This window comes from Panthera leo, chromosome B4, assembly GCF_018350215.1.
Source record: "Panthera leo isolate Ple1 chromosome B4, P.leo_Ple1_pat1.1, whole genome shotgun sequence".
Lineage (NCBI taxonomy): Eukaryota > Metazoa > Chordata > Mammalia > Carnivora > Felidae > Panthera > Panthera leo.
In genome coordinates this window covers 126430540-126456268 of record NC_056685.1, presented here as the reverse complement: position 1 = coordinate 126456268, position 25729 = coordinate 126430540, and the positions used below count along the sequence as shown (strand labels likewise).

Below are 25729 nucleotides of genomic sequence, written 5' to 3'. Positions count from 1 at the left end.
ATTCTAGTTAGTTAACATATAGTGTACTATTGGTTTCAGGAGTAGAATTCAGTGATTCATCAATTACATACAACACCTGGTGCTCCTCACAAGTGCCCTCCTTAATACCCATCCCCCATCTAGCCCATCCCCCACCCACCTCCCTCCATCAACCCTTAGTTTGTTCTCTATCGTTAAGAGTCTCTCATGGGAAAAAAAAATCTCTTAGGGTTTGCTTCTCTCTCTCTCCTTTTTTTTTCCTGCCCATATGTCCATCTGTTTTGTTTCTTAAATTCCACATATGAGTGAATAAAATAGAATTTAAAAGGATCACTCCATGACCCATGTTATTGAATGTACTTCTCTGTTCCACTCATCCAGTAGCATGTGTTGCACACTTTGGGAAACACTCAACTGATATATTTGTGATGATTAATTTTATGTGTCAACTGGGTGAGGCTATGGTACCCAGTTGTTGGATTAAACAGTAATCTGTAGGTTGTTGTGAAGGTATTTTTCACATTATCCTTTAACCTTTAAATCAGTAACTTCTGAGAAAAGCAGACTATCTTCCAAAATGTGGGTGGCGAGCCTCATCTAATCAGCTGAAGGCCTTAAGAGAAAAGACGTTGAAGAAGGAATTCTGCTCTCACACTAAGACTGAAACATCAACTCCTGCTGGAATTTACTGTCCCTCTACTCTGTCCAGGCAGCCCCTAGTGAGGGAAGGAGACAGTCTTCCCCATCCCCAATCCTTCACTGCCCAGCTGAAACCAGGCCTGCAGAGTCTACCACTTCTTTGTCATCCAGCTGTATCTTTTAACATGACACTTCGACCTAAAGTCCAAAGCCAAGAAAGTGAGGCCACTTCCTCAAAAGATTGACAACAGGGCCATTCATCCCCCTTAGGGGAGTCAACTATGGAGATGAGGTCTCAGCTAAGGGTAGAAATGGCAAATATTCCCCTTTCCATTCCATGTCCATGGCAGACATGGTTAATCAATTGCAGAGCTCTCATGCACTAAGTGTAGATGTAGCCTCTAAATCCTTCTTGAGACAAGATTCCAAGTGGCCACTATTTCTTATAGGGGTTTTCAGAGGAAAAGAAACTTCCATGTTGTCAGAGTCCTGAGGCCTTAGCAGGTCAACCTAACCAGAGTACAACCCACTACGCTTAAGATCTGGACAGCAAGCAGATGCAGGGGTTGAACAGAGAGTAGTGGGGGGTTGCTTCCCTACTCCCCCCTGCATCTTACCATGCCTAGCTCAGAGCCTGACCCTCCTGTCTCCATCCATTCCCCACAGCAGGAAAATATGCCCAAGAAACTGAAAAAAAAAAAAAAAAAAAAAAAAAAAAAAAGAGTCAGAGAAGGAAATTCTCTTTTAGAAGTAGGTGGACAGGGAAGACCCCAAAGGGACCTGCAGGTGGAAAATATGGAGAACCAGTGCTCAAAGTTAGGTAAGAGGCAGGGGAAGGGATTCAAATCCCAGCTCTGCCACTCATCTGTGCACAGCCCAGCAAGTTGCTTAACCTCTCTGGTGGGAAGTGATACGCCCCCATCAGGTGGTTGTGAGGGTCACACGCAGAATGAGGAAATGCCTGGCACACTGTTGGCACCAAATAAGCAGCTCTCTTAGGCTCACTGCTCTTCCTTCTCTCTGGATGGCGAGACGGGAAGGTGGGTGCCTGGGACATGCAGGGACAGTCCAGCCCATGCCCTGACCCAGTGCCTGACTTGCAGCTTCATGCTGGGGTTGACATCATTAGGAATCAATGCTACAAAGCTGCTCACCCCAGGCATGTGTTTGGGGTGCAGTTAGGTCCTTAACTGCTTCTTCTTCCCTCTTCTCTCTACCCTTTCATCTTTTAGAAACAGGCTCCTCGGGAGGGAGGGAAAAAGGAAGCCAGAAGCCTGCTTCTAGGCTGGTCATGTCAGTCTGTCTCGTAAGGGGCAGCTCTAAGCACTGGCAATGTAAGAGCCCAGTCGGCCAATGCTGAGCAGGAGTCTGGAAGAAAACAACAGGATGGCGGGTCCAGGGTGGGATTGGGCACAATGACAATGTGTTGACTTTTCTGATGAGGAGGATGATATGAGGTAGATGGAAGTGGCAGCAGAACTGGGAACCACGATACACTGAGAACCTGCTACCAGGCCACTTATACACTTTCCAGTTTAATTATATAAGAACCATATGGGACATACACCCACTTCAGAGATGGGAAAATCAAGGCAAGGGGCAATTGGCCCAGGTGTCACTCAGGAAGTAGCAGGCTGTGACTCCAACTAGGCCTCCAGGGCTCATGTTCTTTGTCACTACACCACAGTCCCTCCATAAAGGCACTTATCTAGAATCTACCTCAGGGCGTGGCCTTTGAAAAACTCTGGTGAAGTGTTTGAGGGCTAAATCCCAAGTCTCCCAAAACATATGCCATTGCGGAGTCCATGGGCCGGGGCTCAGGAGATTGGTCAGCCTCTGCTGACAGAGTAGAGCTTCCAGCTGAGGGGTCTCAGAGTCCGACTGGTCTGCAGGAGGGTGTGGGGGCTGATGGGTCAATCCGCATAAATGACCCCGCAGCCTCTTGGAAGATAAATTGCCCTAAGGGAAGAGAGCCTGGAGGGGCACATAAGTAACCAGCAACGTATAGGCAGGAAGCTGGTTATGGAACCAACAGAAGCCTGGTCTCTCAAATCAGAATTCCAGCCCAGGCGATGGCAGAGCTGAAAGAGTTTTTCTTGGAAAGCTGTGAAAGTGGGTAGAAGCCAAGCAGCTGGGCTCTGGGGCCAGAGGATGAGGCTCTGATGGGCAACAGCAGACAGACATTTGGTGCTCCTGTGGGCACGACACTTCTGAGAGCTTTATACACATGATACCCTTTAGGTGCCACACAACGCAGTGAGGTAGGTCCTGATAGCATGTCTATTTTACAGTTGAGGAAGCTGAGTCCAGGGAAATCATTTGGCTAAGTCACACTGCTACTGAGTGCAAGAACTGAGCTTCAAACGACTCTGATTTGGGCCTCTTAGCCACTACATCACACTGCCTCCATGATGATAGGAGAGAAGGGGTCTTCATTCACTGGTAGCTCATCAGGAGCTCCAGAGATCATGGCTGACTTGGATACATCCAGAATTTTGGCAGAAAAGCTTAGCCCATGTTTAACTGGCATCTGTCAGTAACCACATCCTTGGTGGGCACAGAGTGGGGACAAGCACAGAGGCCATGGCAGACAGGGTCAACGGCCAGCAGCTTTGGAAAGTATTGCAGACTTCCCAGTTCTGCCCTTGGCTGTGATGTCAGGGTCCTTAAAGGTGGCCCTAGCTGTGGGCAGGGGCAAAGTGTGAGGTTTCACACAGATTCATGGGAGGCCAAGATTTCAGAGTGAGCCACAGCAAGGCCGGAGGAAGGGATGGCTATATGTGAGATGCTACCTGGGGACTCTCAAAAACTGCTGGGTGATTCTGTTGCCTCTGGTGATGTGTCTAGTAAGAAGTTGTTATGGCCAAAAGTCAAAGAGGCTGCTGCCTGTGTTCTCCTCTAGGACTTTGATGGCTTCCTGTCTCACATTTAGGCAGAGGAAAGGGAAACAAAGGCAAAAATGAACTACTGGGACCTCATCAAGATAAAAGTCTTCTGCATAGTGAGGGGAACAACAAAATTGAAAGGCAGCTTACAGAACGGGAGAAGATATTTGCAAATGACAAATCTGGTAAAGGGTTAGGATCCAAAATCTATAAAGAACTTATCAAACTCAACATCCCAAAAAACAAAGAATCCAGTGAAGAAATGGGCAAAAGACATGAATAGACAACGTTTTCAAAGAAGACATCCAGATGGCTAACAGACACATGAAAAGATGCTAAGCATCACTCAACATCAGGGAAATACAAATAAAAACCATGAAGAGATACCACCTCACACCAGTCAGAATGGCTAAAATTAACAACACAAGAAACAACGAGTGTTGGTGAGGATGTGGAGAAAGGGGAACCCTCTTGCACTGTTGATGGGAATGCAAACTGGTGCAGCCACTCTGGAAAACAGTATGGAGGTTCCTCAAAAAGCTAAAAATAGAACTATCTTATGACACAGCAATTGCACTATTAGGTATTTACCCAAAGGATGCAATAATACAGATTCGAAGGGGCACATGCACCCCAATGCTTATAGAAGCAGTATCAACAATAGCCAAACTATGGAGAGAGCCCAAATGTCCATAGACTGATGAATGGATAAAGAAGACTGTGGTATGTATATACACTGGAGTATAACCCAGCCATCAAAAAGAATGAAATCCTGCCATTTGTAACAACATGGATGGAGCTAGAGTCTAAGCAAAATATGTCTGTTAGAGAAAGACAAATACCATATGATTTCCCTCATACGTGGAATTTAAGAAACAAAACAGATGAACATATGGAAAGGGGTAAAAAAGACAGAGGGAAACAAACCACAAGAGACTCTTAATGGTACAGAACAAACTGAGGGTTGATGGAGGGAGGTGGGTGGGATATGGGCTAGATGAGTGATGGGTATTAAGAAGGGCACTTGTTGTGAGGAGCACTGGGTGTTGTATGTAAGTGATGAACCACTGAATTCTACTCCTGAAACCGATATTGCACTGTATGTTAACTAACTAAAATTTAAATAAAAAGTTAAAAAAAAAACCCACAAAAACCTATTGGGTGAACTTTTCAGAGATGCTGGATTTCCAGTGAGTTTGCACTTAAGAGGCAGGGTCTGAGGGCCCCCCTCACTCCCAGGGTGGGTGCAGGTGGAAGGACTTGGGCTCCCCAATAACTGACTCAGCACATCACTCACAGTCCTTCAGGAGGAAAGCTGAGCTGCAAACAACAGGGGGGGGGGAGCAAGGGGGAAGAAATGAAGGGAGAAAGGCCCCCATTAGGAAAATCTGAGGAGCATTTCTGTTTCTAAATCGTAGGATGCATGGTAACCTCTGGAAGGAGAACAGTAAACTGCTGGGTGCTTGGCCAAAGAACCAAAGACCCAGAGACTCTGAGAGTTGGGTGTGGCCTCCAAGCTGATCCTGGGTGTCCTCTTGGGTGTCATCTCTGTAGCATCCAGTGTGGGAAATGTCACTGTCACTATTGTTATGAACAGTAGTAACTGGTGCCATTCACTGAGCACCTACATTGGGCCAGGGACAGTGAGTAAGCACCTCACAGGCACTGTTTCTAATCTTCATGGGCTCTGCAAAGCACGTGTTACGTTAGACCAGTTTTACAGCACTAATCTTCAGCTGGGGGGATTTTGCCTCCCAGAGGACACTTGTCAAAGTTTGGAGACATTTTTGGTTGTCATACCCAAGGGCCTGATACTTGGTATCCTATGGATAGAGATCAGGGATGCTGCTAAACATCCTACAATAGACAGGACAGTCCCCACAACAAAGAACTTAGCTCCAAATGTCAATAATGCCAAGGATGAGAAATCTTATTTTACACATAAGGAAACTGAGGCAGAGACAAGAGTCCAATCTGGGTCTATCTGACTCTAATGCCTGTGCCCTCACCCTACATCCTACTCTTCTTCCAGAGATGGCCCAATGCAGCTGTGGTCAGCTCCAAGTCCACACCGAGGCAACCCGGTTAATGAATGCTCCATGCCCTGATCGAGTAATTCCATTTCTGGGAATCCTTCCCAGTGTTAGAACCCAAAATGCAGCAAATCTTCATGCACAAGGATTTTCACCCAACCTTCTTTATGGGATCCAAAATTTGACAAAGAAATCTATGTTTAAAAATAGCAGCATGGTTAAATAAGCTCTGGTACATCCATGTGATGAAATAATAAATGGATGCAGTCATTAAAAATGTTTACACAGAACTGAAATAACACAAAAAAATACTCCTGTTAAGTAAAGTTGAAAAACAAATGAAATTCACAATCGCATACTGTGAGATCAGGATTATGTTATTCATTTATATTTTATTTATCATTATTATTATTATTTTTTAAATTTATTGTCAAGTTAGCTAATATACAGTGTATACAGTGTGCTCTTGGTTTTGGGGGTAGATTCCCGTGATCGCTGACATACAACACCCAGTGTTCATCCCAACAAGTGCCCTCCTGAATGCCCATCACCCATTTTCCCCGCCCTCCATCAACCCTCAGTTTGTTCTCCGCATTCACAAGTCTCTTATGGTTTGCCTCCCTCTCTGGTTGAAACTATTTTTTCCCCTTCCATTCCCCCATGGATTACGTTATTTAAAAACTCTGCACTGAGTAAACATCAAAAAAAAAAAAACAAAAAAAAAACCCAACACTCCAAACAACCTCCAAAATATTGACCAAAGATTTCTCTGTCTAGTGGGATTGTGGGTGGCATTCCCTTCCGACTTGTCTATAGTTTCTGAATTTTGAGATACGGCATGCATGACTTGGCATTATCAGGATAATAAGCTTACCAAGGTGATGTTTTCTTTCGTATACCTTCCATCTACGTCAGGCTGGAGTATCATCTTTCCATACATCTTTCTCAAAAGCTCTCATGAAAAAGTTCAGAACAAGAAAACTCACAAGGGAATGAAGAAGAGAAGGTCCATGATTTGGACCCCTGTACCACCTTTCTAGTTCCCCAAGATGCTGGGGCACCTCTGACCTTGGTTGGGCTAACCATCTCCTCTGAGCATCATTTAGCTAGCCCTGCACTTCCAGGTTCCTTGCTTTTGCTCCTCTTTTCTCACCTTGGAGTGCCCTTTCCCTCATTCTCTCAACTACTGAAGACCTTTAAGCTGTGACCAAGTATTACTTCTTCCATGCAGCTCTCCAGGATGCGCCCAGTCAGCATCCCCCCTGTGTACCCACAATACCTGCTAATAAAGTCTAACATGTTACTTGTTTCTGTCGTGTTTCATGGTTAATTGTTTGCACAGTATGCTTTCCCTACTGAGCCTCAAGAGCAGAGACTGTGCTTCACTCATTGTCCTGTTCCTGGAGGGGCAGGATGTGTGGTGGCTAAAAACATGCTGTCTGGACTCAGACTGCCTGAGTCTGAGCCTCCAATGTGCCACTAACTAGTTGCATGACTTTGACTGAGTTATTTAACCTCTCTGTAAATGGGGATTTTTATAAACTAATGGATTTATTGGGTGGATAAAAATAGTACCTACCTTATAATATTAAATGAAGTAATGCATATAAATCACTTAAAACACTTGAAGTCTAGCATATCCTAAGTGCTTAATAAATATTCAGCAGTATTTCTTTTTTCTTATCACCATCACCACCATCATCGCCACCATTACCATCACCCTTACTACCATCATCTTCATCACCACCATCACTTCCATCATTAATGTCATCATCATCATCATCACCATCACCACACCATAACACCACCATTACCATCATCATCGCCACCATCACCACCATAATCACCACTACTATCACCATCATCACCACCACCCACCATCACCACTACCATCATCATCACCATTACCATCATCATCGCCATCATCACCACCATAATCACAACCACCATCACCACCATTACCATCACCATCATCACCACCACCACCATCATCACCACCACCATCATCACCACCACCACCATCATCATCGCCACCATCACCACCATAATCACAACCACCATCACCACCATTACCATCACCATCATCACCACCACCACAATCATCACCACCACCATCATCACCACCACCATCATCATCGCCACCATCACCACCATAATCACCACATCACCATCATTACCATCACCATCATCACCACCACCATCATCACCATTACCATCATCATCGCCATCATCACCACCATAATCACAACCACCATCACCACCATTACCATCACCATCATCACCACCACCACCATCATCACCATTACCATCATCACCATTACCATCATCATCGCCATCATCACCACCATAATCACAACCACCATCACCATCATTACCATCACCATCATCACCACCACCATCATCACCATTACCATCATCATCGCCATCATCACCACCATAATCACAACCACCATCACCACCATTACCATCACCATCATCACCACCACCACCATCATCACCACCACCACAATCATCACCACCACCATCATCACCACCACCATCATCATCGCCACCATCACCACCATAATCACCACTACCATCACCATCATTACCATCACCATCATCACCACCACCATCATCACCATTACCACCATCACCACCATCATCACCACTACTATCAGCATCATCACCACCACCACCATCATCACTATTACCATCATCATCGCCACCATCACCACCATAATCACCACTACTATCAGCATCATCACCACCACCACCATCATCACCACCACCATCCTCACCATTACCATCATCATTGCCACCATCACCACCACCATCACTTCCACCATTATCGTCATCATTATCATCACCATCGACATCATCAGCCTAGTTCCTGACTGGAGGCCCTAAGGTCATCTCTGAGGAGGTCTGGCCACGGGAGATGGAATTGGCACAAGTATTCTGCAATCACTAGCCCCATCTCAACCACTACCCTACACGTATGTAGAGCACATATCTGCTGCTTCACCTGTCAGCTTCAGGAACTGAAAATAACAAACACACTTGTCACTAGCTGCTCTAAGTTTGGGCAGCTGCAGTTGGTTCCAGAAACCTTATAGAATTCAGTTATAACCAGGTTTCTCAAATGTCAGCCATGGGGGAATCACCATCAGGACTTCTCTCATATCTGTGGGCTGCAGGTACAATTTATCTACTTAATGTTTTTCTTTAAATTAGCTCATTCTTTCACTCATTGTAAAAGGAAGCTTCATATCAGTGCCATAAATGGGAAACCAATATTTTTCTAGTGCTCATGAAAAATTCATAGCAACTAAAAATAAAAAGTGTTTTGTGTATCACCTATGATCATCTCCTGTCCCACCCTTGGGAAATGCTGCTGTAACCTGCCAGACTCAGGTTATCAGAGAAGCTCCCACTAGCCATCCCCCTGCATGCCAGATGTGATCTCCCAGGACAAAGGGCTATACATTCCAATGGTAGGCTTCTTTTGAACAGAAGACAGCAATGGAGACAGCAACTTCACCTTCTTCTTTCCGCTCTGTCTCATCCACACTCAGCTGCCACTTACTACAGTACGTTTTCAAAACATCCTATAACCCTGGGAGAGAAAGTATCGTCACCCTTTTTCCATAGACGATAAAACCAGAGATCAGAGTGACCAAGTCACTTGCCTTATGTTACACAGCATGGAGGAGAAAACAGAGGCATTCTCCAGCATCATAAACTGCTGTTTAACCTGCCTCACCCAAACCCCTTCCCTTGAAAATGAAAGAATGAAAAGACCACGTGTAATCCAAGTCATTAGATGCAACAGAATACTGAACTCTGGATTCAGCAGGAAACTTACCATTCATTCACTCATTCATTCATCAAATATTTAGTGAGTCCTACTGTGTGCCAAGCATCGTTCCAGTCCCTAAGGACAGTGATATTAAGACAAAAATCTCTCAGCTGTCATGGGTTTACAGTTTTAGTGGCGTGGACAGAAAATACATAAATAAACATACAGTATGTCAGGTGGTAATAAGTGCCATGAAGAAAATTGAAGCAGGAAGAGTGTATAGAGAGCAGTCAGGGAGGGGGAGGTGGGTGGTCACAGGAGGACCTCTCTGAGGAAGTGACATTTGAGCAGAGGCCTGAATAAAGTGACAGAGGAGCTTTGTGAATATCAGGGGAAGAGCTTTACAGGCTGAAGGGGCAGCAGTGCAAAGGCCCTGTGGTGGAGTGGAGTATTTGAGAAATACCAAGAGGCCACTGGCCACTTTGCTACCTGAAAGGGTCACAGGTGCACCCCAGGGGCTAGAGGCAGCACGACTCTCTGAAAAGAGCCCAGCTACATTCCAAACAAGGAGAGAAACCCTCTTGTCAAAGCAAAAAGGACTGAGCTTTTTTTTTCTTTCTAGTGATACCGAGGAGAGATAACCCAGAAACTCTTTTTACTCACTGTTGTAAATTAATGGCCCCATTTTGACTGCCTCATTGAGTGGAAGAGACAAGTTCACAGTTTAGTGTGAAAAGACAATAAAAAGAGGCATTTTACAATGAGGCTCTCATTTTCTCCCCTTTAAACCACAGAAAGCAAACACTGTAATTAATGACTCTCCAATGGGGTTTCATTGAGAGCTTGTGGCTAAGGCTGGGACATCAGGCAGAAGAAATGAGGTAAGACCTCAGGGATTGAATGGAGCCAAATGCAGAGGCAAGCTGATTCAAAAGTAAGACGATCCAGGACTTCTGCTTTTCCCATGGCCTTACTAGGAGAGACTGGATGGACCCAATTCCCTCAGATCTGCTCACCGGTTCAGGGAAGGAGTGCCTGAAGGAACTGCCCACTAGTCTCTAGGTCAACTGTGATGTTCAGTGCATCACTGTGTAAATTTTCTAGGGCTCAAAGTTAAAAAAGAATCCCAGCCTGTGTTAGTTTGGGGGGTCTCTTAGCATCCTAATTTAGCTTTGTACTCAAATATTTTAGACACACGTAGGTTTAGTTCCAGGTCTCTGAGATCAAAATCCAGTTCCATAGAATATTTAATATTCGAGTGGACCTTCATCAAGAGTTCCCCTCATTTTCTTCGGATCTTTTTTTCACAGACTCATTCGCTGTGTGCCATCCCGTTATTCACTGACATGCGACAGCGATTTCCCACACTAGGAGTGATGTGTTAGGTGTTCGTGATGCGAAGCTGAATTGGAACACAGTGAATCAAGGCAGAGAAAGAAAAAACTGGGTTTGAATTACAACTGCCACTTACCAGCTATGTGGCCTTGGGCAAGACACATATCCTTCCAAGTCTCAGTTTCTTATCTGTGAAATGGGAATACCTTTAATCTATTTCAGACACTTGGCACACGGTAGGTGCTCCAGAAAGAGTGGACGTATTTTCGCCCCAAGCCATAATAGGGTGGACAAAGATAAGTGCTCTGGACATCCTGACTGATTGATCAAGTTCTGAATTTTAGTGTGATGCTCTGAAGCTATAGGCAGGGTCTGAAGCTATAGGGAGAAGTCTCAGCCCACAGGGTGGTCCCCATCTGGAAAGAATCCTTTGCGACTTTTTGCACCTCCGATTATGTTTAGAGGAGAGCATCCACGATGCATCCTACAGAGCAAATGGCAGATCCTCAGAGCTGGAACACAGCCCTCACTGCACCTGTAACATGTAGAAACATCCAATGGGCTTCTCCCAGAGGGAGGGCAGTCTAGAGGCGAGGCGGAAAAGCTCAGTCCCAAGCCCTCCAGCTCATGGGTATGGTTGATCTTAGACAAGTTGCTCATTCTCCTCTTGCCTCCATTCCTGCCAGTGTGGACAACAGTCATTACACTGGAAATAACTCATGTGGATTTATCATAGTTCCCTGGTTCAGTAACATCAGCTGCTGCTATTATTATTACTGACTACTGAGAAGGCCATGGGTAGGGGCTCTGCCCTTGACCCTGGGCAGCGTGATTCCAGAAGAGCAGGGATGTCTGGGAACGAACTCACTGCATCTCGCCCTTGCAGAAAAACAGTAGTTTCTACAATCCGCACTGGTAGAGTAATCTCTGAATATGAAGAACGGCTCTCTATGTACACAGAGACAGCAAGGCTTGTATTGATTCAGACCACAGAGCAAGCCACTCTAAATTACAGTCAGATCAGAAAAGAAGGCTATTTTATTACCTCCAGTCGCTGAGGTGGCTTATCAAAGTGTTTCTGCACACACGTTCTGTGGGGCTGACTTAATGAACGTACAAAACCCCTTTGTAATTAGCAGCACCCCATTTGTATGCCAACAATTCGTATGTGAAAGTCAACATTCAACGAGAACGACAGCGTCTAGTTTACAGAGCAAATTGTCCTTAAAAACAGTTCATGCGGCCAGCCGCTCCTGTAGGCTGCCTGCTTTGGTGAAGTACAGATTTATTTAGCAAATCCTTTCTTAGAAGAGTGCCAGAAGTCGGTAGGGCCCCAGCCCAGGAGCTAGACTCCAAGAGGGATCCTTAACATATCCCAGGAGAAACCTTTGGGATGCCAGTGCAGAGTCAGTGAGGGAGCTCTTCCCAGGTTATGTCCACACAGACACCACCCCACTCTGGGGGCCGCTTGGACCCGCTACCACCAAATCCCTGGGAGCTGTTAAAATGCAGACACTTTCTTATACCTTTCCAATTATTGAAGATTTCAAAATATCATTCACACACATCACTACTTCAAAATAATGGACTCATCAAAACTGCTGCTAGATCCTGTTACATAATGTGCTAATAAAACTGTAGAATGACTCCATCGCAATTTTGATTAAAAAGATTTAGGAGCTGAATTTTATTTATTCATTTTTAATGTTTATTATTTTAAGAAGAGAGACAGAGCATGAGCAGGGGAGGGGCAGAGAGAGAGGGAGACACAGAATCTGAAGCAGGCTCCAGGCTCTGAGCTGTCAGCACAGAGCCTGATGTGGGGCTTGCACTCACGAGCTGTGAGATCACGACCTGAGCTGAAGTCGGCTGCTTAACCGACTGAGCCACTCAGGCACCCCTCAGTAGCTGAATTTTAATATAATCAGCCTCCATTGTAAATGTGTCCACTTATTTCATCCATTTAAAAATATTATTCTGAGGCAGGGTCCACAGGCTTCACCAGACTGTCCAAAGGGTCCGGGGTACCCAAAAGTTTAAGAACAACAGCCAACTGGTAGCCGGAGACCCTGTGACTGGTGGCATCTTGTGACTTCTGGGTCTGATAAGAATCAAGCACAATTTCCAAATTCAGGTGCAAGGAAATCAGCTCCCTAATGACCACAGGGCTCACAACGGCTTCAATCAGCTACGACTTCTCTTTCTGGAGGGGCAAGCTATGTGCCTGTCCTGTGTATACAGGAATTCCTTTGGGAAGAGGTGCAAGTTGCCTTCTGGACCCTGAATCTTTCATGGTTCAGAACTGTCTAGAACTTCACAGCAACTCATACTTCGACATAATCCAGCATTTCTGAGATCAATGCTCCGGTCCCATCAGGAACACAACAGTCAAGTAATTTGGCAATCAACGGAATCGTAAGTAAATACAGTTTTATTATTTTGTTCTGAATGGCCAGACTCAAAGAGCACAGCCCTGAATTAGAGGGTGCATAAACATGGCAAATCACTGCTCAAACTGGAGACACCCAACCTTCCTGACAATCCCTCCCTTCTCTCTGCCTTTCTGCTCCTCTCTCTCCCTCCCTTCCTCTCTTTCCCTCCCTCCCTCTCTCTTCCTCTCTTTCCCTCCATCCCTCCTCCTTCATATTTCTTGAAGGCGTACTATGTGCCGGGCAGTATTCTTGGCATTGGGATTACATCAGTGAACAAAATAAATATCTCAACTTACTCTCTGTAAGAATATATTCAGAGATAAATAATTTTAAAAAAGGAAATGAGTAAAAATATAGAGTGTGGCTAGATGGAGGGAGAAGGCAATGATTGCTAATGGTTATCAAGTTTCCTGTTGGGGTGATAAACACTGGTGTTCTAAAACTGATTGTAGTGATGGTTGGTATACCTTAGTGAGTAACTAAAACACACTGAATTGCACACTTTGAAGAGGCAAACTTATCTCAGTGAAACTTTTGTTAAAAAACAAAAAAATACAGGAGGATAAGGGTCTTCAGGGTATCATAATTTTGTGTGAGACTTGAAGGTAATGAGGGAGTCAGCCATATGGCTATCTGGAGGGGGAGTGGTTGAGGAAGAGGGAATAGTAAGTGCAAAGGTCCTGAGGCATGCCTGCTATATTCACGGGAAAACAAGGGGCCAGGATGGCTGGGGTGGGCCTCGGGGGAGAGTGGATGAATAGAAGGGATATGTGGGGTGGCTTGGAAGCAATTGTAAGGGCTTACTTTAACTTTTCCTATGGGTCTGATGGAAAGTCAGAGGAAGATTCTGAACAGAGGAAAGATGTGATCTGACATATGCTTTGTATAAACATTTTTTAAATTTCTTTTTTTTAATGTTTATTTATCTTTGAGAGAGAGAGACAGAGAGACAGAGAGACAGAGAGTATGTGTGTGGCGGTGGGGGGGCAGAGAGAGAGGGAGACAGAGGATCTGAAGAGGGCTCTGCGCTGACAGCAGACAGCCTGATGCAAGGCTCAAACTAGTGAACCGCGAGATCATGACCTAAGCTGAAGTCAGTCGCTTATCCGACTGAGTCACCCAGGCGTCCCCCGGACGTACGCTTTTTTTTTTTTTTTTTAATTTTTAAAAATTTTTTTAATGTTTATTTATTTTTGAGAAGAGAGAGACAGAGCATGAGTGGGGGAGGAGAGAGAAAGAGGGAGACACAGAATCCGAAGCGGGCTCTAGGCTCTGAGCTGTCAGCACAGAGCCCGACATGGGGCTTGAACTCACGAACCGTGAGATCATGACCTGAACCGAAGTCGGACGCTTAACCGACTGAGCCACCCAGGCACCCCAGGACGTACGCTTTTAATGGATCTCACTGGAAATCGACAGTGACCAGCCACCCTTTATAGACCATTTACTGTGTGCCAGCCACCACGGCAAACCCTCTCTATGGGCATTAGCTCATTGAATCATCACAACTATACTATACTTTAAGTTAGGTACTATTTTTTCTTTATTTGACTTTTTATTAAAAATTGTTCTAAGTTTATTTATTTTTGAGAGGGAGAGTACCAGCAGGGGAGGGGCAGAGAGAGAGGGAGAGGTGGAGCGGGGGGCGGGGAGGGGAGAGAGAGAGAGACAGAGAGAGAATCCTAAGCAGGCTCCGGGCTGTCAGTGCAGAACCTAATGTGGGGCTCAAACTCACAAACTGAGATCATAACCTGAGCCGAAATCAAGAGTCAGACACTTAACCGACTGAGACACCAAGGCACCCCTATTTTCTTTATTTTATAGAAAAGGAAACTGAGGCTCAGAAAACTTACGACAGTGACAAAGCCAGGAAATTTACCAGGCCTGTCTGACTCGAGCCCTTGCCTTCCCCACGCTATCATGGCACCGTTTTGTGCACACAGCATGTGCTCAATAAAAGGTGTCACCTGGTTGGTTACAAAGCACCATCCTGAGGGCAGTGGCACCTTGGGCACGGAGAGAGCCAGAGAACGGCATCCACTTACTCAGCTCTGCGATGCTGCCCACACGGGTGGCCAGCAAGGACTGTTCGATGGTCCTCAACTCCGACTGGCTGAACATGGGCATTTCCCCCGGCTTGTTCGTCCGCTGAGGGTCTCTGTGAAGGTTCAGGCTGTCTGGCAGGCACAGCACCCCTGCAGCGGGTGGGGAGAGAGAATGAAAGAAAACAGGCCGTTATTTTTCAGTTAAGCAGAGGAGGGGCGCGAAAGCCTTGCACAAGCTCAAACCACACCAGAGTTGGTACCGCAAAGCCAACACGGGGACCAGGGCTCTGAACTCCTTTTAGAAGTTGACTTTTAGAAGATGACTTTTAGAAGATCACTTTTAGAAGATGACTAGTTATTTTAAAAGATTTCCTGAGAATCCTGACCTGCTGATTTTAACAAACGTGTGGGTATTCATCTTCATGCACACATTGCTAGGGGACACAAAACAGAACACTCTTTCCCCCTCCAGCCTGGCTTCTATCCACTCAGAGATGCCTTTTGAGAAGCCAGCAGTCACCGTCCCATTCTCCCTCCCAGATGCGGCTGCCATCCGTGAGCGTCCCTGAGCAGCCTGCTGGCAGTCGCTATTTGCCCAGAAAACTTAACTCTGGGTGGTTGGGCTGTTATTTGCTAGACAAAACTCTGTCTTTCTCTGTGGAGATACATGTCAGGAGGTAGGAGAGTCCCCATGGACATTTATAACTGTATGGTGAAAACCTATGGGAAATCCCTGGAATCGAATAATTTCTTCCCTTCTTTTCCATTCCATGAGCATTTAGCAAGAGCTTGAGAACTTAATTCGGTTTCTTATTTAGAAATATTCACTTCTCCCTTCACCACCCAAAAGTTCCTATGCAAAGCATGCTTTCTTGCTCCTTGACTTTGGGCTTGACGAACTGACTTACTTTAGCAGAAAGTATATGAATGCACATGATGGAACCGAAGGCCTGAAAGTGCTTGTATGGCCAAACTTGCTCTCTTGTACCTCCGCCATCATCGTGAGTGGAACATTCCCTTGCTAGTCTGCTAATCGACGGGCGGTGAGAAGACACATGGAACAGATCTAGTACCTCCCTGTAGCTTCGAGCTCCTCCACAAAAACAAACATGTATTTGGTATGCCTTTGAGGTAGTGTGGGTTTTTTTTTTACTCCGCATTGTTTTGGTGATAACTAACAGATACAACTACCAAGTGCAGATCAAATGGGCAAGGCAGGCAGGTATTGTGCTGTGCTAGGGATTGAAGATTCGGTGATGGATAGAATACACACACTCTGTTCTCGGTGGGCTCATAGTCTAAGCGAAGGAGAAGACCGTTAACACACATAACCATGAAGCCGTATAGTACATGCTCTACTGTAGGAGAACAGGAGGAAAGAAGGGGTGTCTTAGCAGGGATCTGAACAATGAGTAGTTGTCCATAAATAGGAAGCATTTATTGAGTGCCTACTCTACTCCCAACCCCGTTAGAGGGTTGCATTTTGGAGCTACAGAAGCAGCAGAAGACATATTCGAATAGTGCATAAACTAACCAAGGAGACAAGACTGCCAATGGGAAAATAACATGGGAACGATACAAGTGTTAATATACAGGTGCTGAGGGACTTAAGCCAACTGGTAGGGGGAGTGGAGACAGAATGCAGAGCTCAGCAGTTCAAGCCCACTGCTCACCCTGCTTGAACTACAAAGGCTCAGCAAACAAAGACTCCTGCTTTGCAGATGGGCAGGTGTGAGGTGGTACCAGTCACACACCAGTTCTGACCCGTGTTGCCCAATTAGTGACTCTAGACACACTGAGCCAGTCACTTGTTCCTGGGTGTTTCCCATTCACACCTAACAGGATGACACAGCGGAGAAGGCCATGCCAGTAGGTGATTTTTGGATGAATCCCGAAGAAGTGGATGAACAATGTAAATAAACAGTCACTGGTAATATTCTTACAATCAGGAAACTGATCAAATAAGTGTCTTTCTAAAATTTTTCTCTGTTATTTTTCAGACATTTGATTGTGACTCAGGATAAAAAAACCTTTTATATCACAGCCCAGTGTATACACATACACACACACACACACACACACACACACACACACACCCCCCATACATACTTTGCATGTTTTCCATGAAAAAAAAAAAAAACCTCATGATCCTTACTATGTAGGACACACTGTCATTTTTTCCCTTTTCACTTCTCTTCTATCTTATTAATAAAAATGCTGGTCTGCAGCCCCCAAAATGATCTCATGACCCGCTAATGGGCCATGATGAGCAGTTTGGAAAACACTGTGGACTGTCGTAGGACACAACTCGGCATTAAGTGGACAATACAGATTCACTGGGCACTCCTTAGTCCTGTGCGGAGCTCCATGTGGGATGGAGATGTGATGGAGAGCTGATCCCTGCAGTTCAGAAACCCTCAGCCTTGCAGGGAAGATAAGACCTTCACGGAGATGCCCAACATCCAAGGCGGGCCTCCTGCCTGTCTCCCTTCCCTCAATAGATGAGTCATCTTCCTGTTCACCCCAGGCTGGGATGCCCTGAGTCATCCTTGCTTCTTCCTGCTTGCTCACCTGCTGAGACATTTGGTCAGAGGCCAAGTTGAGTAGCCGTTGCCATGGCAATGAATGTTGGTCCAATCCCTCATCAGATGTCCTCAGTGTCCCTGACTCTTATTCAGAACACTACTACCTGTGGAGAGCTCACTGCAGATGATCATGACCTAGTGTGGTAAGTAGCTCAAGGTTCCAGGGGATGAGGTGGTGGTCAGAGGGCTTCACAACAAAGGTGACCCATCTCCACAAGTGAGCCCTGAATGTCGGGGAGGACAAAAGTTTTCTAATTTCTAGTACAAGTGACACTTACATGTACTCAGAGGATTGCTTTCTTGGAATCTGCATTATAGGCAGCAAGTTCTCATTTCAAACATCCATGTGAAACATTGCTTCACACACTGCTTGAGGTATAAGCAACTGGGGTGGTCTGGAACCCAGAGAGCTTCAGTCCTGGCTCTGCCACTACCTATTGGTGTTTAACTTTGGCCAGGTCACAGAGCCTCTCTGGACCTCAGTTTCCTCTTCTGTGACGTAGAGGTCATAATGATGGCCTTGTCTCCCTCAAGGGGCTGCTGTGGGCAAGCAATGAAATGGGATAATGTATATTAAAGCATTTTGCATGTGCTGAGCAAATAATAGGGGGTCAACATATGTTAACTGTGATGAAACTCACAGTTAATGTGTATAAACCCAGCTTTGGACTACTTTAGGCTTTATAATAAGAATAAATAATTTCCCTTGGAAGTTTTCCTCCTTTTTTTTTAGAGGGTTATCAAATTTACATGTGAAAATAGAATTATTCAAAGAAGCTTTGAAACCTAGATTACTAAGATTTAATAAATCTATAATGATCTATTATGCAAAGATCATACACCAGGGTTTTCTTTCTTTCAGAGGACTCTGTATGGGATATACACATAAACTGGAATTATTTGTTTTTTGTATAAAAACGAACTGGGTCAATAGGAAGGTCCTAGCATGTTATTTTAGTGTTATTTTAGTTAGTACAGGCCAGAGCTTTGGACTACTCATGAATTTCCATTACTGGAGCCAAGGATAGCCACAGCCTGGTGCTTGAGACTCAAGTTCAAAGACAGGGGAACCAACATTCAAACATGACTTCTCTGGATCTGGAGGGAATAACCTCCTTGGGGAGCAGGTGATCATCAGCTATGGTCAACAATGAGTGTGAAGGGGTTATGGTCTCCCTGAAATTCTCTTACCTTGGGGTGGGTTGTACATTTGTCTAAGAGGAGAAGTTCGTTCACTTTCTCAAAGGGGTCTGTGGGTCCTAAAAGATGATGGCCTTTGAATGTCCATCCTCCCAGCTACAACCAGGTCTCTCTGCTTTGGGACTGGCTGTAGGTGGGGTGCCGTGGTCTGGCACAACCATGAGCTCCAATCCCACAGCAGCCTCTGTGCAACCTGGACAAAGAACTTCCCAGCTCCCCAGATTCCATGTCTGCAAAGAGGGGTTAAAATATCTCCTTCATTGGTTTATTGCAGTGATTACACAAGATAATACGTATCCTTAAAGCCTCTGGCCTATAGTAAGCTCCTGCTAAATACCCTGTTCCCACAAATGTGCAGTTTTGTTTATTTAATGTCTGGATTCAAACAGTCTTGAGGATCATCTTTCCAAAATCTTGTGGGACTGGAGACAGACAACCTTTTGGTTAGGTTGCTTAGAACATAAAATATGAGAACTCCTCCTCTGGGCCAACCACATGGGCATTCTGTCTCCAATGGGGACAATCAGGGCTGCATTTCTGCCTCCCTACGTGCCTACCTTCCTACATGCATAGGAAAGCCCCTCAGCAAATATAAAGTCCCCTCCCCCCATCCCTTCTCTCCTCTCAGCTTTTCTCCAAGTTCCATTCTATTATTGGATCTGGATGCCATTTACCCACCAAGAGAAAACCGAATAAGACAGCCACCAGCCCTCAGCCATCTTCCCCTCAATGACGATGGTGACGACAGTGATGGAGGAGTTCAAGGAGATTATGCACGTCTTGGCACTCAGTACACAGGCTTGGGTTCTGCTTTGTCTGTCTGGCTGCAAGAGGAGAGAACAAACTCTCCAAGCCTCGCCTGCCAAGTTAGACCTTGTTTGCTGCTCAGTTATACCCAGAATTTAAAGTGGAGGGTCCTGGCACCACGACCAGCTTTAAGAAACAGGAAGGAAGCAGCTGGCGTTCAGCAGACCAACCCTTGAACGGGTACCAGCGAGACCTGGCCAGGTTCAGATTTCTGTGGTGCCCAACCCCAGCTGTGTGGCACAGGGCTTGCGACTTGGCTCTTCTGAGCTTCTGTTTCTTCCTCTGTAAGCAGTCTGATGCTATCTACTGCCTAGCATGGCTGGGAGGCCATAATGGGATAATATATATGGACAACCTGGCACAGAAAAGGGGGTCGATGAATGTTTGCTAATAATCCAAGTGAAGTTCTTCGAAGCTAAAGATTTAGGAATTCAATAACATGATGCCAGAAGGCTTTCTTTTACCGTTAAACTTATTAAGGAGCAAGATAGGAAGTTATCAGATTTTTAAAAATATTTGCACAACTGGCTTGAAAACCCCTTTTTCCTTTAAGATACTTGGCAGTGGGAAACAAATTCAGGGCTGGCTTGGCGAACCCATTCATGTGTGACAGGCATGCCATACTCCAATTAGAATAAACCCAGACCATGGTTCATTTTTCCTTCATAATGAATTACATTCAAAGGGAAAATTCTTAGGACTTCTGAAGTCAAACCATCAAAAGAAATACGAGGTAGAAAACACAAAGATGGAGAATTTTCAGAAACGGGTTCAATAACATGCCCATAAATGGAGCCTGAAGTACTTAAATGGAATAAACATGCTGACCTTGAAAGAACATGAAGATACTTAGGGATAAACCACAAACATTGAGCCCCACAAGGACAACAGGACACATTTCTGCCCTCAAAGGCTCCTGGTTGGCAGGAGAGACAGATCCAGCACCAACGGAAACACTATGAGGGATGGATTAGGGCAGAGGCGTGTATGAGGTCTCACTAGGGAGCACAGTGAGGTGAGCACACATTGGACCAGGAGTTTCAGGGAAGTTTCCCAGGGTAGCTTAACATGGGGGCTGGGACTTGGGGAAGCAGACACCCTATAGCTGTGGACTGAGACTGTGGAATCTGGAGCCCAAATGAATACTTAGGTTGAATTGAAGCTCTGCCACTTTACAGCAATGTCACCCAAGCCTCCCTGTACCTCAGTTTCCTTGTGAATAACACAGGCAGTTTCCTTGTGAATAACACAGGCATGGTCATAGTGCAATCCTCATAGGGCCACTGGGTGATCAAATAAGTAAACACATGTGAATCTTGGCCATATAAATAGCTCAGTAAATAGCTCACTATAATAGCTCACGACGACGACGACGATGATGATGATGATGATGATGATAAGGACATTCCAAGGAATAACAAAGGCCCAGAGGCATGTGTTCTGCATGTAACTGGCTGGAGAAGAGGGAACAAGATGGAAACAGAGTGTGCAGGAGGAGGGACTGGGAGACAGGGACGGAGGGCCCTGGGTTATAAAGGGTCTGGATTTAAAAACTAAACCTTTACCTTCCAGCTACCGTGTTTCTCTCTCTTCCCTTGCACAGACAAAAATCCTAGAAAGAGTGGTCTGCACCAACTATCTCCATTTCTTCCTGATCCTCAGGATCAGACCTAGACCTAGTTATTGCCATTTCTGCTAAGTGCCCGGCAAGTTCACATTCATCCTTCAAGGCCCAATTCAAATGTCACTTTTGAGATCCTAAGACTCAAAAAAGCTACAGGCCCTGTTCTTAGGGAGTTCCCAGTCCAGAGAGGGAGATCCTGAGAAATGATGAAACCACAGCTTATTGTAGCTGGTATACCTACTGCATGCTGAGGCAGAGAGAGGCAGGGACAAGGTAGGGTCACAAAGGAGGAAGTGGCCCAAGGTGACACCATAGCCTGCCCTCCCCATATGAGCCAGGTGCAGCCAGCTTTCCCTAGCAGTCAGCTCAGGAACAAGGGAGCTAATTAGAATCTGAGTTTGGGTGTGTCAGCCTTGAGAGCAGGGCACAGAGGCAGCCATGCTCTTATTAAGGCACTGTGTGTGGTACGAGGCACACCAAGACAGTGAGGCGACACTAAGAGCATAAATAAGAAAATCAACTTGTTACAGGACTGTGAAGAAACAAAAGCAAAATATTCTGCTCATTCATTAATCCATCCATTCATTCAGCGAGTACTGGTTCAGCACCCACTAGATGCTGGGGTGCACTTCTGGGTACTAGGAATCCCGTACCAAAATACTGGAAGCCCTTGCTGTCTTGGTACGTGTGTTCCAAATACGTAAGTAAAATATGTAGCTTGTTGGCTGGTAAGTGCCATGGAGAAGAGAAGAGCAGGAGGATGGGGAATGCTGGGTCCGGGAGCAGGTCTGTCCTACTAAGAAAGGGGCATTTGAAGACAGACATGAAGGAAGTGAGCATGGGAGCCAGGCTGATATCTTGGGGGAAGAGCAAGCCAGCAGAGGGGATCATAAGGGTAAAGACCTCAAGAGGGGTTTGCTTTTCTTGCTGGAGGAAGGAACAGAAGGTGAGGAAGTAGTAGGCAATCGAGCCAGAGAAGTGCTGAGGGCAGTTTGGGTTCAGCCTCGTGGGCGACTCTAGACTTTGGTTTTTACTCTGAGGAGGATGGGAGCCACTGGAGGATTCTGAGTAGAGAAGCGATGTGCCCTGACCTTTCTGGAGGGCTGGTGGATGGAGAACAGGTTGTAGGGAAAGGCCAGGGCAGAACCACAGTAGTAACAGTGAAGATGGTGCAAAAGTGATTCTCCACACAATGTGAAGGTAAAGCCAGTGGAGTTGCTAATCGGGTGTAGGGTGTCAGAAAAAGAGAGCAGCTGAGAACAGCTCCAGGGTTTTTGGTCTATACAATTGAATGGATGGATTTGCCATTTACCAAAATGGGAACATCGTGGGAGGGGCAGGCTTATGGAGAGGATCAAGAGTTCAGTTTTGTTCAATTTGAGATATCTGCTGGACACCCCAGAGGAGATGCTGGGCAGGCTTTCTTGCTGTCTCTCCTCACCTCCCATGAAGCAAAGCCTCATCATGTAAGCCCCATGGTGACTTATAGCTTTCCCCCCATGTTTCTTCTTCCCTGTCCCTAGGGAGCATTATTAAATATCCTTACAAGATTGTTGGATGCCCCCTCCGTCCTCCCTCCTCTCCCAGCGTTCTCCCTTTATCGCATTATCCTTGCAACTTCTCCTATAGAGTCCTGAGCTACATGCATCTCATAGGGGCTTAGAAGGAGAAGGAGACTCATCTTCCCAGTGTCCTTGTCTCTGTAGGGATGAGCGCCTGGGTCCCTGCAGGGCTTGTGAGCAAGCCCAGGAGTCCCTGACTCCTCCTAAAGGGCATTTTAGACCTCCAGCTAGGTCTTGGGTAGCTGTGGAAATGACAGAGGTCAGATTTTAGAGATCATCTGGTTCCCAGGACATGGACTGTGGCTTTCTGGAAGTTCTCTGAAAAACATCTCCCTTGCTCACTATACAGCAGTGATACTAATGGGTATTGAGTCACATGGTAGTGATAAACCTCAGCTCTGGGTGTGACTGACAGAGAAGTTGTGTGTTAGAGTGTTTTGAGTTAAAAACTGGTCTCTGATGTTTCAATAAACACGTGGCAACAGGCCAGAGTAAAATAATGAGACAGCTTTATGGACAATGGAGACTCTCTTGTCTTACATCAAGGTGCATCTTGCTCTTGAATACTTATAATGCAAATTCATCCACCAATCTATCTGCTCAACCATCCATTTATCCATCCATTCAAACTTCTGTTTATGTAATGAATCATCATTTAATCAATTAAAGGGTAATTAATTAATTAAGCTTTTTTTTTTTAGTATCTACTATGTGCTACACATTGTGCTAAGCAATGGAGATTCAGCAGGAAACAAAACAAAGTAGCAGCTCTTGTGGAGCTTAATTTCTATTCATCTATCTATGCATCCATCCATCTATCCCTCCTTCCGCCTGCCCTTCCTTCCTTCCTTCCTTCCATCCATCCCATATAATCTGCCAGATTGGATTACAATGAAAAGTAAGACACAGGCCCTGTCCTGAGATGTTATGAGAAACTCATAATCTAATGGGATAAGTACACATGCTCATGAGTGTCACAGGTGCTATAAGAGAAGTCCATACATGCTACACAGATGACACAAATAGAATCGGGATATTCCCCACCTGGGTGGTGTGTCAGGAAAGGTTTCATAGATGAGCTGATGTTCACTAGGTGAACTGGATTAGGGGTGAAGGAGAGAAGGGCAAACCAGACAAAGCAGCAAAAGGCAAGGCATAGAGGCAAGAAAACTCCTGGTGCACTGTAGGGACTATAATCAGCTGGGGCGCTGGACTGAAAATCACAGTGAGGTGGTGACTAGGGAGGTAGGTGGAGACTGGATCATGGATGGGCTTGAGTGCCTTGCTGAGGGGCTTGTACATCATGAGAAGGGGGACAGTTGAGTCCTCTGGGAGGTAACTCTGATGCCTCATTTGTTGCCTCCAGGAGGTCAGGACTCATTGCTGGTGTTCTGGACAGAATAACCATCAAACACCCAGATTCGTCCATAGTCAGTGGGAGATATGACAGAGGCAGAAAATGGCATCCTGTTCAGGCTGCCACCAGACCCAGGTCAACACACTGCCCCATACCATTCTTTGCCTCTCAGATCTCCTGAACTCAGAGTGCTGCCTGGGGGTCTTTTCTGGCTCAGTGGGTGTCTCAAATTTGACCTCTGGCTTTCCTGGACCCTTGATACCCACTTGATCCTTCTCCGTTTCTGTCCGAGCCTCAAGATCTTATCCAGCCCCTTGGTGTGGCTGAGCAGGGCACGTGGCTGGATTTCCTGACCCCTCAGCACTGTGTTGACAGCATCCCACCTAGGCTGACTCTTTGCTTCCTTATCAACATATTGAGATAATGTAGGAAGTTGGAAGCTTGCCTCCATGCATCCTCTGTCCACTCTCCATCTTTCTCCCATCTTAGCCATTCATTAAAAAAAAAAAAATGTAAGCTATGTTAACTAACTTGAATTTAAATTAAAAAAAAATGTAAGCTACCTAATTTCAAAGCATTAATTAGAAAGCTATCCATGCCCATTTCAAAAACTTCAATGCTAAGAAGGGGATAAAATGGTAAACTGAAACCAACCTCCTTTCCTCTCCACCAGTAACCACTGTTCTCTGTCGTGTAAGGTTTCAGAATTTTCTGTCCATTCTCATTTATTGACTTATTCATTCACAAATAGCTACTGAGCCCAGACAATGTACAATTTGCAGACAAGACAAACAACACACAAGCCCTACCCTTATGGAGCTCAAAGTCTGGCTCGGGTAATCCCAAATAAATGTACAAGTGCAACTGTGTGAAGTGCCATGAAGAAAAAGTACATGTGTGTGCACCATACCCTAACCAATGTGACAGCTGAAAAATTGTGTCTAATTTGATCTCAAGTAATTACGAGCAAGACAACTTTTTCACAGCTACTAGCATCTGTTTTCCTTTGTTTGGGAAGTGCTTTTGCATACTTTTGCCTAGTGCTCTATAGAAATATCAGATCCTTACTGATTTGTATAATTCTTTCTATAATAAGGAAATCTGCCCTTTGTCTGACATGCGCCATGCACACATTTTCTTAGTTTGTCACCTGCCTTTGAGTATTTTTCAAGTAGGATTGTTTTTGTTCAACACAGGCAAATGTATTAGTCTGACTCTCTTTGAGTTCTGGGTTTGGGGTGGTATATTTTAAATTTAGGTGGCCCCTATTCATTTCTATTTCTTTCTTCTTTCTCACCACCTCCCCTTCTAATAGACTTTATTTTCCAGAGCAGCTTTAATTCACAGCCAGATTGAGCATAAAATACAGAGACTTCCCACATGTCCCCTATGTCCACTCATGCATAATCTCCCCCATTATCAATATCTCCATCAGAATGGCACATTTGCTACAATTGAAGAAGCT

General features: G+C 45.3%; 1 protein-coding gene across 1 annotated transcript in view; it reads right to left on the bottom strand.

Moving 5' to 3' along the window:
• Positions 1-25729, bottom strand: part of BTBD11 (BTB domain containing 11) — a 313797-nt gene that overhangs the window by 116510 nt on the left and 171558 nt on the right. Inside the window, exon 2 of the mRNA XM_042947621.1 lies at positions 15130-15279. Within this exon, the coding sequence (XP_042803555.1) occupies positions 15130-15279 (150 nt within the window). The remainder of the gene's footprint in view (positions 1-15129; positions 15280-25729) is intronic.